This window comes from Mytilus californianus, unplaced genomic scaffold, assembly GCF_021869535.1.
Source record: "Mytilus californianus isolate M0D057914Y unplaced genomic scaffold, xbMytCali1.0.p SCAF_10, whole genome shotgun sequence".
NCBI lineage: Eukaryota > Metazoa > Mollusca > Bivalvia > Mytilida > Mytilidae > Mytilus > Mytilus californianus.
The window spans coordinates 20,329,583-20,346,633 of record NW_026262582.1 but is presented as its reverse complement, the minus strand read 5'-3'; the positions used below and the strand labels follow the sequence as shown (position 1 = coordinate 20,346,633).

The following is a 17,051-nucleotide window of genomic DNA, read 5'->3' as shown; positions in this document are numbered from 1 at the left end:
TAATATTCTGTGTATATTAATCAGACTACTCTTTGTTCTAAATCATTATAAAAGGTATAGTTAAGAGGTTCTAGGTGGGGTTTACCACAAGTTTACGGAATAGAGAATAATGGGCCAAAAGTACAGAATAAAACGAAGGGCAAAAAAATAAAAATAGAGATAAATAAGCAATAACGATAACGAACAGAGAATAATGGTTTGTAACAGTTAACGAACAAAGAATAATGTGCAAAATAGATAAAGAAAACAGACAAATGACGAAATAAAATAAAGAATACAGAAATGGAGGACCCCCATTCACACCCTCAACTATGTCATTATGTCAAACAATAAGAGTAACTTATAATGACAATTTATATCATTGATACTTTAAGTGACTTTTCAATTATTACAGCTGTTTAAACTGTTCTTGTCTTACTTTAATGTTTAGTTTTCTAATGTAATATAAAGAATCCTATTTAACTGTGTTCTTGTCTTTATACATTTACACAATTAAATCTCAGAGAAATAGAGTTATTAGGTAAATATAAGATGTGATATGAGTGCCAAAGAGACAACTCTCTTTCCAAGTCACAATTAGTAAAAAGTTAACCATTATTGGTCAAAGTACGGTCTTCAACACGGAGCCTTGGCTCACACCGAACAGCAAGCTATGAAAAGCCTCAAAAATGACTAGTGAAAAACCATTCAAACAGGAAAATCAACGGTCTAATCTATATAAAAAATGAGAACCGAGAAACAATTATGAACAACATCATCAAACGACAATCACTAAACAAAAGGTTCCTGACTTAGGACTGGTGCAAACACATTCAGCGGGATTTAACAGGCGCCAACCTTCACCTTAACCTAATGTAGTGATGTAACATGTCTTAAGAGTATAATTGCAGAAAATGAAAATGTCAGAATTGATCATGAAAGAGGTGGGTTTTTAAGGACATTTGATAAAAAATGTATCATTTTCTTTTTATTATCATTTTGTGTTGCCTTTTCAAATGGCCTGGTAATAACTGCTATTGTGAGCTATTACCATTACGTGGAGTCTGACGTCTGCCGTCCGTGAACTTAAACATTATTCTTTTCCATTACAACAACATATTATTATAATCTAATTTGACCAAAATCGTCGCTCTTTTGGGTATCTAGTTTCAAAGTGTGTCTGATGATCCAGTCGTCCAACTAACATGGTTACATAGGTTGAAAAAGAAGAAAATACAAAAGGGGTAACATGCATGTATTGTCTCTAATTTTGACAACTGTTATATATATCGAAAATCTGACATGGGTAAAACACTCACATTGTCAATTTCTACCAAATTTCTGTTTTGTAACTTTAAAATCATAAAAGTTACAGATAAAATTTCAAGAAAAGAAAATGATCGGCAAACCTAGATCTCTAGTTATATCAAATATGCCCGATTCGTTAGACGACTCCTCTTACGGGTTATTGCCTTTAAACGATAATTCTAATTATTTGTGTTGTATACAGTCTTGAAACATAAAACTTTTAATAGCAAATATGACCTTTGAAAACTATCACAGCGAGCGATCATCCTGGTCAATTGTACACAGGCTTAACTTATAAGAAGTGAAAAAACAAATATTTAGGAAAGACTTTTCATGGGAAGTGACATTTCCGGAGGAAAGTTCATGTTGATAGCCACATAATAACGTGAAGGAAGTTCTAGTAAATAAATAATATAAGTTTTGGATTCATAATGATGTTTCATATCCGATGTAACAAACACTTTTTGAAAAACATCAAAATAGTATAGCAAGATAACAAACTCAAATTCAAAAATGGGAAATCAATAAAAACTCACAAAATCAAATGTTATCAACCAACAAATAGAAATCCTCAAATCTACGACAGTATTTACCTTTTAAAATTCTTCTATCAATTTGTTTCACTGCACCCTGGTTTTCTAGCGTCAGGACATTATTTGTTTACACAATAGAATCGATGTATCATTACAATACCGGTAGATGTGTAGGACACTTAATTTATACCAGCGACGCTGATTTTGAAAGTTTTGAAAGAAAGTACTTGTAGAAATACGTCTATAATGCGAACGGGATATCGTTGATGAGCAAGGAATGTTATCAACTGAGCAATTTTTTGGTAGATTTATAAATTGTAGGTGATGCAAAACAAGAAATCCAACAGCTTTAAATGTCTGTTATTAATTGTTTTTGGAATGCTCAGTTTCTTAACATTTACCGTCATTGTTTTATTGACATATTTATAATATATATAAGAGGCCTTCTGTGAAATAAACTATAAATATAATGCTTGTTACCGTTAGTAGCCTATTTACAATACTCGTAGTATGTAACCTATTATGAAAAGAAAAGGAGGTCAGATCATTCAATCAAAATTCCTGTAACGGTGGATAAATTTAAAAGGTATGTCATCACTTAATATGCAATACCTGTAGTATGACAATGAGGAACTAATTCTTCTTAAATTCACGAGTATGTCGGTATTTGTATTTAAAACAATGGATCAAACAGATCGTGTATTCGGTGTCGTTGGTTTTTTATTCCCTATACATATCTGTTCGTGTTAAATTACTGAGAAAACAGTGAATATTTTTAAACCGTTTATATTCTTCTGAGGAACTATGTAATTATTCTAGAATCTATGGAGATTTCTGTTTTTTTTGGATTATGTTTTATGTTAAATATCATTATTGCATATTCTTTCGATTAATTACGATATTAATTTTTATTACATCATACATTTTTTTATTACATAAATGGTTCTGGTATTAAATCGACCATAACGATGACAGGCGTCTAAAACAATATTTATCAAATGTAACATGCGAATGATTAGATAATGATAATGTATGCGTGTTAAATGTTCAGCGGGATATTTAATGTATATTCAGGACGGAAACAGGTTGATTTAATTTGTTTACTAACCCTGGTTATACTAGACCGATACTCTGAGTAGGATTTTAAGAGAGCTCATTAACAAGATAATCTTCTACAAATTAAATAAAATCATACCCGGACAAATTATTCTGACTTTCAGCCGAAGAGCCTATGCTCTAGCTCTAACTCCTTAATGATAATGTATGCGTGTTAAACGTCCAGCGGGAAACTAAATGTGTATGCAGGACGGAAACATGTGGATTTAATTTGTTTACTAACCCTGGTTTTACTAGACCGATACTACGAGTAAGATTTTAAGCGAGCTCATTAACAAGATAATCTTCTACAAATTAAATAAAATCATACCCGGACAAATTATTCCGACTTTCAGCCAAAGAGTCTCTGCTCTAACTCCTTAATGATACATACTTAGCGACTGCATTGAAGCATTAAAAACCATTTTTAAGTCTTTGATTTGGGGCTCGTTCCCACGACCTTCCACACTCCAGGCGAACACCATACTTAGAGACTATCGAGGCGGTATACAATTGATTCGAGAAACATAATTAACTTTGTTATTGATACAATAGCATAACATAAAATTACAAATAGATAAAGACATTTTTACAAAAAGAACATGTTTTACATTTTACATTTCATATCTTGGATTACACATTTAAATATGGAACCTCGGTGTCTCAGTGGATTGGGCGGTTCTCTTATAGGTGGTATACCTGGATGTCGTCTCCGGGTTTTGAGTTGGAATCCCGCGTGATGTCATGTATTGCAAGGTTCTTTCATTTGCAATATACGGTATACCATTCATGATATTCGGTATACGGAGACTATCAGCAGATAAACAAAAGAAATGAATCAAATTCTAAACGTTTTGTCTGTTTAAATAAAATGACTGTAAAAAGCATATTCTTTCAATTATTTTTTTTTTAATTTGTGATAAAATAGTTAAACGTAATTACCTCTTCCTTATATCTGTATCGTAGCTGTCTTTTTTTTAGTACGAACACATATTCATTTTAATCATTTTCAGATGTTTGGAAAAAACACGTCTAATTGAATTAACTTTGAAATTGCACACTCTATAAGTAGGACCCAAAGGATCATCACATTCAATTTAGTGGAAATTAACAATCGACAAAAAAATAATCCCGTTTGAAACAAAAATGTTGAGAAGAATAAAATATAAATCCCATGAATGCTGTACACCAAATTTTATTATTAAACAGCAATAAAGAATCAATTCGGAAAAAAAATACAATTCCAAAAATATAAGACTACATTAGGATAATAGTCACTACCAGGTATATTTGATTTAGAATGATTGTATTTAGGTTTCTCAATTTTTAATCATTTGTGTAAATCTGGTTGTATATAGGGAACATATCGTCCTAACATGTTCCTCATCTTAACGCAATATAGTAGATCATAACGCGAGTTATCCCTGTATATTTAAATAGTGTGAATAATATTAAGAACTAGTATTCTTTCACTTGTGAAAACACCTGAGTTTTTATCTGATTTAAGAATAACCTAACAATGTTGTTCAATTGACATTATATTATAGAAGTACACAAATTACATAAAATCAAAAGCCAATGCAACTGTAGAAAACGGTAATGGAAAAATCTATATATTACGGCGGTACGTAATGAATTATGTATTGTATATCCCATAGGGATTATAAACCCGATGCTAGTTGTAGTTGACGTTTCAACAATGCTTCAAACAAAAGAATAAGTTACCTGATCGAAACACACATAGCATTTATCATTTCAAACAATATTGGTAATCAAATGGCATTTTACATCGTGTTTGAAATAAAATGCCACTCATAGTTTCAGATGAAAAATAAAAACTGTCCGTTATCCTTCACAAACAGCGTATCGGCTTTAACGTCTAAATTCTATATGGACATACAAATGTAGCTTGGTATTTAAACACCCCATGTAGCCAATAGGAATCTCCTCAGCATAGATCTTACTAAACTGACTCAATGAAATTGTTCAGGTAACCTTATTTATATCAATCTTTCAATCTTAGGGTTTCAATTGTTTCAACATTGAAGAGATATTTTATTTAGTTATGTCCTTCATCGGCTGATCGAGATCTTAATGTTTCTTTCAGCAAGTTCATTTTCATTCCCACTATCTCAAAGACGATTCTTTACATCCGTTTTGATCTCAGCATTTGTTTTATTAAATCATATCTTTTTTTTTGTATGTTTTTTTATGCTAAAATGTATATGAAAGTTCGCCAATTATCAAAGAATACAACAAAGTACTTCCCGTATCAAGGCCTTTATAGTTGGCAGAGTTTTCATTCTATGATGGTTGATAAATTTATAGTAAGCTCTAGTTGGATAGTTTAATATGATTTTAACCAACATCATATTGTTCAATCACATTGTGAGATCGATTCATCAAGAACTCATTATACACAGATCTTTAATCAGATTAAGGCCTTTTAACATGTTAAATGGTATCTTAAAAGAGGTGTTACATCCTCATTTTCACAGTTCAACAGATATGCGGTAACCTTATATAAGGTATTAATGTGATGACGATAGATTTGAGTGATCCACACGATGATTATAACTAAGAAAAAACAGTGATGTTTCAATAGTATATAAAGTGTACTGATTTTTATTTCTTCCTTTTTCTCCTTTATATTTAATTCATTGTAACAATTATTATCAGGATAATTGATACTTATCACTGTCATTAACGCAACATTTAACTTATCAGTTTCAATTGTAATGCTAGAATAACGATGTGAAATGTGAGGAAATACTTAAATGTTGATTGAACCTGGTTTAACTTTGAAAAATATGTAATGTTCCTCTTTTATGATCGATGTTATGGTACCAATTATAACTGTACTGATCAATTGTATTTTTGAATGGAAAAGAAACATTAAACATTGCATAGTATATCGGATATGTTCCTTATGTCGTAATTACAATACCCTTCCCTTTTCACGAATGTGACCTACCGAATTAGACTATTTATCGGATTTGTAATAACATAAGCAACACGACGGGTGCCACATGTGGAGCAGGATCTGCTTACCCTTCCGGAGCACCTGAGATCACCCCCAGTTTTTGGTGGGGTTCGTGTTGCTTAGTCTTTAGTTTTCTATGTTGTGTCATCTGTACTATTATTTGTCTGTTTGTCTTTTTATTTGTGGCCATGGCCTTATCAGTTTGTTTTCGATCTATGAGTTTGACTATCCCTCTGGTATCTTTCGTCCCTCTTTTATATTAGGCTTTGGGAGGCAATACTATGAAAAATAGTATTTTCCCTTGCCCATAATCATAATTTTGCAAACTACATTAATGAACATTAGAACATATCTGAGTACATATTACATTGTTAAATGTCTTTCAATGTATATCATGTTTAAGTCTTCTTTCGTTTCCTCTCATTAGATTTGCAAATTATAATATTCTTGAACTTGTTGATCTACACGGGTTTGTTCTTTTTGTAGTTAACTCTGATTCCTATTTTGCTAGACCATATATCAAATTTGAACACCACTATTTTCTCAAACTCAGATTAAAATAGATGAAGGATATCGTATTGGTTTTTGTTATGAGTGAACAAATCTCAAAACACAATCCAGTGTGAAAAAGTATTTAGATATTATTAGAATTTGGTTTAATATCAAACTGCTATACATTCATTGTTTAACCCTTTAAAACGTGACACATACAAATCAAAATATTAACAAGAACTTGTATCAGATATCTTTAATTATTTAAGTTTTGGTATTCAATAAATGCCTTTTAATAGTAGTAAAACAAAACAAAATAAAAGAGATTAGGTAAAACATATACTATTTTATATTTGTCACTTTAGACTGGTCAATCCTTTCCAAACTGCACTTTAAAAGCAATCAAAATGTATGTTCTCTCGTTTTCTATCAAAATAGATCCATTTGTACAAGGAGACTACAAAATGTAAAGATACAAAAGAGATATCCAGAAACACATAGTGGAATAGACATAAACAATACTATGACACAAAACACGAAAAACCGACAGAAAGGCAAACAACAGTCCTCAACTTTCTACTGAAAAGAAAGGTAACACTGAGCAACACGTCCCTAAGAAATAACCGGGGAGGATTACACTTGCTTTCGAAAAAAAAACAAATCGTGCTCCTCCTGTATATTTATACGAATATTAAAACGATTATAAAGATATTCATGTGGCACAACACAACCACGCATTATAGATGAACAATCAACACCATTCTAAAACGACTAACAAGCCATTGCCAATCCAATAAACAATACGCATGCAACAATGTCATGACTTTATTGAGTCACGCAAATTTTATCGAAACCTGATTTGACTCGGTGTGTTACGGAAGGGTTAGAAATTGTGCTTTACCTCATATTTATCGTATTATAGACAATAAGTCATCTTAAACCTCAATTTAGGAAAATCACCAGGTTTCATACTAAAACAGATTCGGAATTATCCAATGATAGTATTACATACTGTATTAGTCTTTTAATTTTAGATTTAAGAAAATATCTCTCATAACATTCATGGTTCTGATTTATTCCTCTCACAGAACGTTGAATGAAATAAATATGTAATAAACACTTTATAAAATTGATGCGTTTCTTGGTTGATCGCCATCTAAACGCTTAAACCTAAACATGTGAAATACAAGGATTTACTTGAATGATTTATATGACAGACAGTGATCTAAAGGTCTTCCGAACGTATTGTTGACTTTACTTCTGTAATTTTGACAGGTCTCCTTGTTCTTCAAAGATCTGGCGAATACTTTCAGCTAATCCTCCTTCCTCGGCACTTTCAAGTGCGGATGTTAACTTGTCAACTTTGTTTTTCTTCAGTGGATCGAGTGCTGTTTTTAGCAATGTGAAAGCCTGCCTATTACTTGATGGAAATTTTTCACAAATTTGGTCATATTGAACCTGTTTCATATCCAGATGAAGAACAGTTTCAAACATTTTGTCTGCATTAAGCAATTTTGCAATGGCCATTACACCTTTTTCTGTCAAGAAATCTGGAAAATATAAATAATTGAAATTGTATAAAAGAGTGTTAACGAAAAGATAAAAAAAAGTATGGATATGTAATGTCAAGTACAAATATACATAAAATTGATGAAATCATAATAAACAAAAACAAATAAATAAGTGATTGACATCAGATAAAAAATTAGTATACGTAGCATTCTGTCAAACTCCGACAAAAGTTATGTATAAACAAAACATTATGCTCACTAAATATAATTCACTTAATATGAAAGAAAAAATCGAATCAAAGATACAAGGCCTATAGGTCGTGCTAGACGCGCATATCGTCTGCATCATATTCGTCGTTGGTGCTCGACTAAGAAAATAGGAAAGTCAAATCAAACACTAACTTCATGAGCATGGTAAGCACAAAAATTCAAAAAGTTACCCAAATACGGTTACGCAATCTATGCATGAGTTTTGAGTTACTCAGAATTTCAACTACAGAAAGTTAATAGAATACCAGAAAATAAATCATACTTAATGTCTACACAAGATCCTCACTAGTGGGTTATTGGTGACGAAACATTTCCCAGAAATGTTAGTGATAAAAACACAGCGTAGATGCAAGGCTTATAACTTGTTACGCAAAAAAGGGTTCCGTATAGATACGACTCCAGGTCGACAAAGAGCATAAAACGCCAAAACCTTTGATGTGCTGTAACAAAGTAGTTTCTTTATTTAAGGGTTTGATTCCCTTGCATAGATCAGCTGGTCTCGGATAGACTTTTATTCAGTTCTTAAGATCTATTGTAAAATCCTCAATTCAATCTCTGCAACTTTGCGGTAATATTAAAAAATTTGATTTTCTACGCTTCACAATATTATTCTCCATGCTTAATTGATAGATCGAATGCATCATTAATTTTTCTACACGAATGGGAATCGTAGATCAAAATATCTCATTTAAGGTCATAAAAAATTGCTCTGTTTAGAACCGCACTAAATCTATAAACAAATACAACAAACATGATATTCTCAAAGTGTTGGAATGTTTTATCGATAACATATTTTTTTTATTTTTCATTGACTTCAACAGACAGTCGGCATTGTAATGGGTACTTACTGAGCTCCTCTACTGGCTAACTTATTTTGTACTCATCTGAATTATAATTCACACAGAATAATCTCATAGACATAGATAAGAAAAGTCTACAAAGCTCATTAATTTCACTCTAAGACATATTCAGGATAACATGCAACTCAAAAACCAAGAGTCAGTGCTTTTATGTCATATATCCGTATGTATATGGCATTAAGGATACTAAAAACATCAGAAGGTATGCTTCACATCTCGTTCTTTTCGAAAGGGGTATTATCTGTACATAAAAACTGTTCCAATAGAGAACATACGATTGATATTGACACTATGTTAGGTATATGGTCATCATCATGAATCAGCTGACCGATATACCTGTGTCTTTACTTAATAGATATATGTTTTCATAGGGTGAGATCTTGAGATGTCATTCAAGTTTTCCTATCTAAATTACTGATTGAATTTTTTCCCAATTGTGACAAATAGACTAAGTGGATTCACAAAGTATGCATAGAAGTAGACGTTTACCCTATCGACGCATTCAGACTTTAACATATATGCCATTGTTCCTTCTTGTGTAATTTATGCAAAACACAAGAAGATTCAATGGCATAATGTAAACGTTAACAATACAAGAAAAATATATTAGTGGTTTGATTTCTAACTGTTCAAATTAGAGTACCATCAATGAGTAGTTTGTAGAAGAAATGCGCGTATGGTGTATATATTTATAAGGAGGTTGGACAAAATTGGAACTATATTTCTCTAATTTGTGTGCCATTTTAACATTTCTTGAGAAAAATATTTCTCCTCACTAGTGAAATATCTGTTCTTAGCAAATGATGGACGACATTTAATTATGACGTCAACTTTTCTTGTTTTTTTTTTTCTGAATTTCCCATTGTTAATTCCTAAGAAAAGGCGACAATATCTAATGACGTCACATATTAACAACACAACTTTCTGCAAATCTTTGAATAAGAAGGATAAAAAATCTTTAGAGAAACAGATTTCACCACAATAAATCGTGTATTACGATATTTTCTACTCTCAACAGATACATTTCAATTATTTAAAAATCTCGGCAAGCCTCGCGCTTTAAATATCAAAATTAAACTGTCTCGAGTGGAGAAATATCGTAACACACTTGTTGCAGTGGTGGAATTTATCTTAAGTTATGTTTTAGAAATAAAATCACTATTTGTATTGTTTTCCTTACCATCTTCACTGAATTGACGAACTGGCAAAGTCGGCTGCCTGTCAATAAAACTTTTTCCTTTGGTAGCCGTCCTTTGATCAGACCGTTGTGTTCTTTGTCGGTCAGTGTTTTTTCTGGACAATGATGCGTTTGCGTATTCCTTGTTGGTTAGTGTATTATAAATTATTTCATCCAAAAATTCCTGATCCTTGGTCAGTAACAAAATACCGTATACATCTTGGTCCATTTTTGGTTTAATTTCAACTACGAATCTTGTAAAATTCTCTGTCGAGTTTGGCAAAAAGGTCATGTCTAATCTTTTCCTCGACGAAAAACGTGGCATACTGAAACATCCTTTAAGAGAGATGGCAATTTTGATTTGTGGTTTGAAGACTAAATCTTTGCTTATCCAGTTCTTGAAAAGTTGGAAGCCTCTCTCTTCGCAGTTTAGGCAAAACGCTTGCATCTTTGATTTTTCAATACAAGCGAGCAAAACTGTAAGCCCACGTGACGTCACCTCACTTACAAAGAATAGAACTTTGCAGATGGATTGATGACCATGCATTTCCTCGATGTTTCCAGATATTTCTAGCGGACCTTTCTTTAGTTCATCCTTTCCTATGAGAGAAACGCTTGTTCTACAAAACAAAGAGAATATAAACCTAGTTTTACATTCTAATGTTGATGTTAATTGATTAGTTTAATAATGTATCTTAGTCTAAAGTATATACAATTGTATTACTTGCATGGAAATGGGGCACTTCTTTTAGACACAATCAAATTCTTGCTTTACATGAGACACTGAAAGGGTACATGGTATAGGGACTAACTATAAAAAAGATGTGATAAGATTGCCAATGACATAACTCTCTACAAGACACCAAATGACACAGAAGTTAACAACTATAGGTCAGCGTAGTCTTACCACTTTTTGGAACATACAATATGTTTAAATTCAACATGACACACAACAGACATATGCATGTCATAAGCATTCATAACTGCAGCTGATGAGGACAGGGAAGTTACACACTTCGAACGAGTATTCAATACATGGATTGTACACCAATAATTAGACTATTTATTGTCACCTTTCACTGCAACAATCAAATAAGCATACAAATATTTGAATAAATGTGAAAGAGCTTAACCATTAGTGTTGACTTAAAGAGCAGAGGATCATTGAATAAAGGTGTAAAAACTATGGCGCAAATAAATGTAAGCGAAGAACTAACATTTCCAAGAACTTATTAAGGTAAAAAAAAAGGATTTTTACCTCAAGTAGCCACATCTACTTTTAAGGATTAAAACCATTAGATCTGATGGTATCAACAGACCTGTAGCTCGGAACATATGTATTGTAATGCAATACGGACATTTGAATTTGATGTTATTGATTTTAGATTAAGAAATATACACATATGTATCTCTTTCATACATACTTCTGATTCCTTGTGAGGATTTTGCTTATTCTTTTTGTATAATTCGATGATATCAGTTAATCAAAGTTTGTTATAGGTTTTCGATTTTAAAAGACTGAGGGCTGAAACACAGCCTTACAACCTATACTGTTGAAATGCGAATCTGCTATACCGTTAATGTTAAAATTGCTAAATTTAATTATGCTAGTCCTTACCCGGAAATCTGGTCCGTTTCAAAAACTGCAGTATGATTTTCATCAACCGTAACTACGTTATCTGTTAACGTAAATTGTCCATGAGTATTTTGTCTGAAAAGTCTGTATACATAATCTTCATCTGACTCAGTGGGGTTTCTAATATCATTCAGTGGAAGTTTGACTTGAACCTTCTTTCTTAGGTTTGTATCTCCAGTAGTATACAAACAATCAGAAATTGCCAGAATTGCTTCCCCATTTTTACTCCGTTCTTCGTACTGTCTTCGCAAAATTTCTTTATTTACAGGAATTACCTAACAATAATATTTTTGAATAATGAAAAAATGAGTAAAAACTAACTTTTGAATTTCTAATGTTACATTGTAAAAAATAAATTTTCAGTGTCACAACTCTTACATTTAATCTGCTTTTCGTTTGCTTTATAAAATCCTGCATTTATAATTATAAATACAAGGTTTCAAACCTTTTTTCAATTACTTTATACTATGATAGTTCGTCGGAAGGGGATGATAAATGACTGACCCGTGTGAAGAGAGAGAGCAATATCTCTTGCACGTAAAAGACACTCATGTAGATTTTGACAAAGAGCAGGCTAATGCCGCTACAAGGCAGCTTTCGCACCAGCAAAGTGGAAAGGGATTAATATAAGTTGTAATAACTTGTTTCCCAATCCACTATAAATAAATATGTTAAAACTAAATTAGAATTAATACAAATTAAGAAGACCATTCTAACAAACAATGGCATTTAACAATAAAATTGTATACCCCAGTTATACATTAAAATACTTATACATAAAAAAGGGGAAAATCCATCAATCAAAGAGCCTTTTTGCCCATTCCGCAAAGATTTAACTTTCCACCCATAATTTTCAACAGAAAAATTTGTAAGGAGCAAATAGATGGATATCTTTAATTTGTCATACTTTCATATGCTCATTATTGTCGCCTTGTCATTCTTTTATTTTTTATTAGTCTTGTCATAAGGCCTGATCTTTTTTATCGAAGAAAAATTGCATGAATTGCATCAATCAGTTAATTCGACATATAGATATAAGAAAATGTGGTATGAGTGCCAATGAAACAAATTTCCATCGAAGTCACAATAAGTAAAACGAAAACCATTATAGGTCAAAGTACAGCCATCATTCAATAAAAGCAACAGTAGTATACTGCTGTTCAAAACGGACCTTGGCTCACACCGAACAGCAATCTATAAAGGGTTCAAAAAATTACTAGTGTAAAACCATTCAAACAGAAAAACCAACGGTCTAATCTGTATAAAAAACGAGAAACAAGAAACATTTATGAACCACACCAACAAACGACAACCACAGAACAACAGGTTCCTGACTTAGGACCGGTGCAAATAAATGCAACAAATAACCCATATTCAAAATATTTGTTCGTACATGTAAAGTAACAGATTCCTCACTCTCAACTGCACCAGGAGGGAAGATAACTTCAACTCTGTTGTCGGTTTGAGCAACATACTTGCAACCATTTGGTAAAATGTTAACGCGTTCCTTTAGTGGTTTTGATACAATACAGAGAGCATCTAGTTTAACAGCTTTAAACGTCACTGATTTCTCCTGAAATCGACAAAATATAAAATAAATCGGATGTAAGAAAATCATGTTTACCTGTGTTTCCGAATAGTGTGCCCTCTTGATTTAGCACTCTTTGTCTGCACGAGCATAACTTAAAACAAACAAAAAATCATGTTTTCGACCATTATGCATAAAAATATTCGAACTCATATACTGACAATGAAAAAACACATCAAATAACGAAACACATTTCATTGAAGACATAGTAATCGAAGTTATCATTGGATATATGACTTAGTAACTAATTTCAAATTTACAAGAAGCATTTATTATTTCAAATAAGTTTTAACTTGTGGATTCAAAACCTTTATTCTCAAAATGTAAATCTGGTGCGGGAAATTGGTACCGTTAATTTTGTTCAGCAAAATGTTAAACGATACTCGTCATTTTTTTCCACGTAATGGTTAGTTCTCCTTATAAAATCCTAATTCTATACACATGTTAAACCTTTTTTCTAACAATGTCTTATTTAAAACACACTGGTATTGTCTAGATCGAGGGCCTGTGGATTCGTGTATCAATTTTAAAGTTCTTTTTTTCTTTTTTTTTCTTTTTAGCGCGATATTCGTTTTCCTTTCAGCATGTTCAGTGCAAGTTTATTAAAATGAAATGTTACTGAAAATCGATAAAAATAATTCCTTAAAATGTTAAACTTGATAAAATTTGATTGAACGAAATCTCCTCAAAAAGTTCTAGATATGTTATAATGAACGTAAAATATTTCAAAAACTTTGTCAAAACTCCGTAAAAATCGATATCTTATTTCCAATGGAATTTTTGTTTAAATGATGTAAAAAATTGGCTTTGTTTTTTCTCAGTATACATCAGTCAAGTGATGTACAAAAACACACACAAAATTCAAAATAAGCGTAACATCATGGAGTTGAAGAGCCGCAAAATGCCGTTTTCATCATTTTTCATTCCAACGTAGGTATCAAATTTGTTAAAACCTGAAATATTTAGTCGGTGACCTTATGGTTATTGTATATCAATAAAATGGAACTCTATGTATCATCACTATATCAATGCGTTTGATATTTAATGATTTTAAGAACGTCAAGTACTACTTATTTGAAAGAATTCATATAATGAAATTTTGAAAGTAAAACAGATAAATGCATAACTTGTTCTAGTTAACTTCAAGTATAGCATAACGCAGATGAATATAAGATTTGGCAACAACCTGTAGAAGAGAGGTGAAAGAAACCAATGCGATATTTAAGTTGATAAGTCAAAAATAAACTGAAAACGCAATGTCTAAAAGGACCAAAAGACAAACAGAATGCTAAATACTAAGAAATGCGAACACTAATAAAACCCAAGGCTTATCTCAGGTGCTCCTGAAGGGTAAACAGATACTGCTCCATATGTCCATCGTTTTGCACAAATACTCGGTAATTTGAGAAAATTACAAAGCATACAAGTGAGAGGTTTAGCTATCTATAAAACTAGGTTCGATCCACCATTTTCTACATAAACAAATGCCTGTACCAAGTCAGGAATATGACGGTTGTTATCCATTCGGTTGACGTGTTTGTGCTTTTGATTTTGCCATTTGTTTAGGGACTTTCCGTTTTGAATTTTCCTCGGAGACCAGTATTTATGTGATTTTACTTTTTGGTAGGTCACATTCGGGAAAAAGAAGACGGAATTATAGTAACGACAATTGGTTTATTACCTTCATCATCTGTATGTGAAACCGGTAACCTGTGAATCAAAAGTATAATATACCTTTAACGTAGCGTCGACCAAATTCCACTTGGGTCCAAATTTAATGTAGGCCTTCAAATGCAGAAACTGATAATTGATGTCATTTGGAAGCTTTACTTTCACTGATATCTTCCCAGAACTATCTTTTGGAAAATTGCGATTATCCTTGGGATCTTTTGGCTCAATATGAAAAAAATCTGTCTCAAACTTGTAGTTCTGTAACGCTGTATCTGGTTTATAAGAACGTTGAAAATCGTCTGATTTCCACCGAATTGCCTGGATTATATTGGAGACGTCTGATGTTGAGTAGAGTTGAATTCCGCAACCAATCTCGTAGAAGGCTCTAATATGAATTGAATATAGTGTCATATATCGCAAATCCAAAATGCGAAAGTAAATATAATACAGTGTCATATATTACAATCCAAATTATGAAGGTAAATTTATATATATGTGTGTGTTATATATCATATTGTATGAATCACGTATGTGACTTATATATTTTAAAAAGGCATAATATTCGGTAGAACATGATGAACAAACCGTGTAAAAAACACATGAAACACGTATAGAATGATTTTTTAATTCAATGTTGGGTTTTGTCATTTTAAAAAACAGCTACTAGTAAAAAGTAAAATCACAAAAATACTGAAAACCGAGGAAAATTAAAAACGGAAAGTCCCTAATCAAATGGCAAAATCAAATGATAAAACTCATCAAGCGAATGGACAACTGTCATATTCCTGACTTGGTACAGGCATTTTTATATGTAATAAAATGAAGTCGGATTATTAACATACTATTGTACAATGTGACATTGAAAAGGACACAGAACCTCATACATGTAACAAGAGTAAGTTGCATAAGGCAGAAATGTTATCTCACAACTAGTGACGAATCCTACAAGTTGAGTGCGTGCTTTTATTGTCTTGAAAACTTTGCGCTTCTTAGTCTTAAAGGAAATGAAATGGTCTTTCCAAATGCATCCGTTTGATATGACAGACGTCCCTTTTGTGAAGGTTACTTTATTTGAAGAATGAGGTGTTGTTAATGAACATTAGTAGCTGTTTGTATGTGTACATGTTGCTTGATCGTTTTATTCTTTCAATTTATCATCAAAACATGAGATGATGTAATAAATGAAAATTCATACAAACCCCGGAATCTCTCTAGGCGTTTCATCCATCTGCTGCTTTGCAATGTATGTTGACCTTTGTTTAAAAGAAGATGATTTATCCACAATTTGTAATAAATAAATACCAAACCTGGTAAGCATTCTGCCAGGTATTTTCCTTTTTTAATAAAATTAGTATTTACAAATACATGTATGTTTTCTGATGCTCAGGATTTTGTAAACAATGTATATATATTAATGTCTACATGTCTACATGTCTGCCTAAAACATTCAAACAGTCTCGAATGTTAAGTCAGGACTCTACCAATTGAATCAAAATGAATATTTTTGTGTAATCATTGTATGCTAATCTGAACAAAAGCCTTTCACAAAGCAAAATCAAAGTTATATATATATATATACCACGTATTTTACATATGCACTGTATGAAAAGCGTAACCGTAGTATAACTACTACATAGAATAAAGAAAATTCTAAGAAAGCAAGATTCAAAATAAACATTTAGCTACAAGGAGAGATTTCAGGATTTGTAGGAAATCACCATGCAGGTGAAATGTTAAGGTAAGTTAAACTTTATCATACTTGTTTTCTTGAGTTTCCCGCCGAATTCAGTTCATTCTTCCCATCTCGTAAATAGTCAATTCTAAACAATATTTTTCTTAGATTTACACAGTTTGGCTAGCCACAAAACCAGGTTCAACCCACCATTTTTTTCTTAAAATGTCCTGTACCAAGTCAGGAAAATGGTCATTGTTATATTATAGTTCGTTT

At 32.0% G+C, this 17,051-nt stretch overlaps 1 protein-coding gene across 7 annotated transcripts in view; it reads right to left on the bottom strand.

Annotated features, from left to right (window-relative positions):
• The window catches only part of LOC127717739 (uncharacterized), a 175,904-nt gene that overhangs the window by 102,492 nt on the left and 56,361 nt on the right, over positions 1 to 17,051 (bottom strand). Inside the window, exons 10-13 of one of the 7 annotated variants that reach the window (XM_052223533.1) lie at positions 13,238 to 13,417; positions 11,827 to 12,119; positions 10,212 to 10,828; positions 6,538 to 7,940 (exon numbers count right to left, since the gene is read on the bottom strand). The exons of 4 other annotated variants lie outside the window; for them this stretch is intronic. In XM_052223533.1, coding sequence (XP_052079493.1) covers positions 7,645 to 7,940; positions 10,212 to 10,828; positions 11,827 to 12,119; positions 13,238 to 13,417 — 1,386 coding nt within the window. In that variant the 3' untranslated portion in view covers positions 6,538 to 7,644. Of the gene's footprint in view, positions 1 to 6,537; positions 7,941 to 10,211; positions 10,829 to 11,826; positions 12,120 to 13,237; positions 13,418 to 17,051 lie in introns of those variants that run through there. 2 more of the 7 variants (XM_052223531.1, XM_052223532.1) reach the window with 2 other exon arrangements.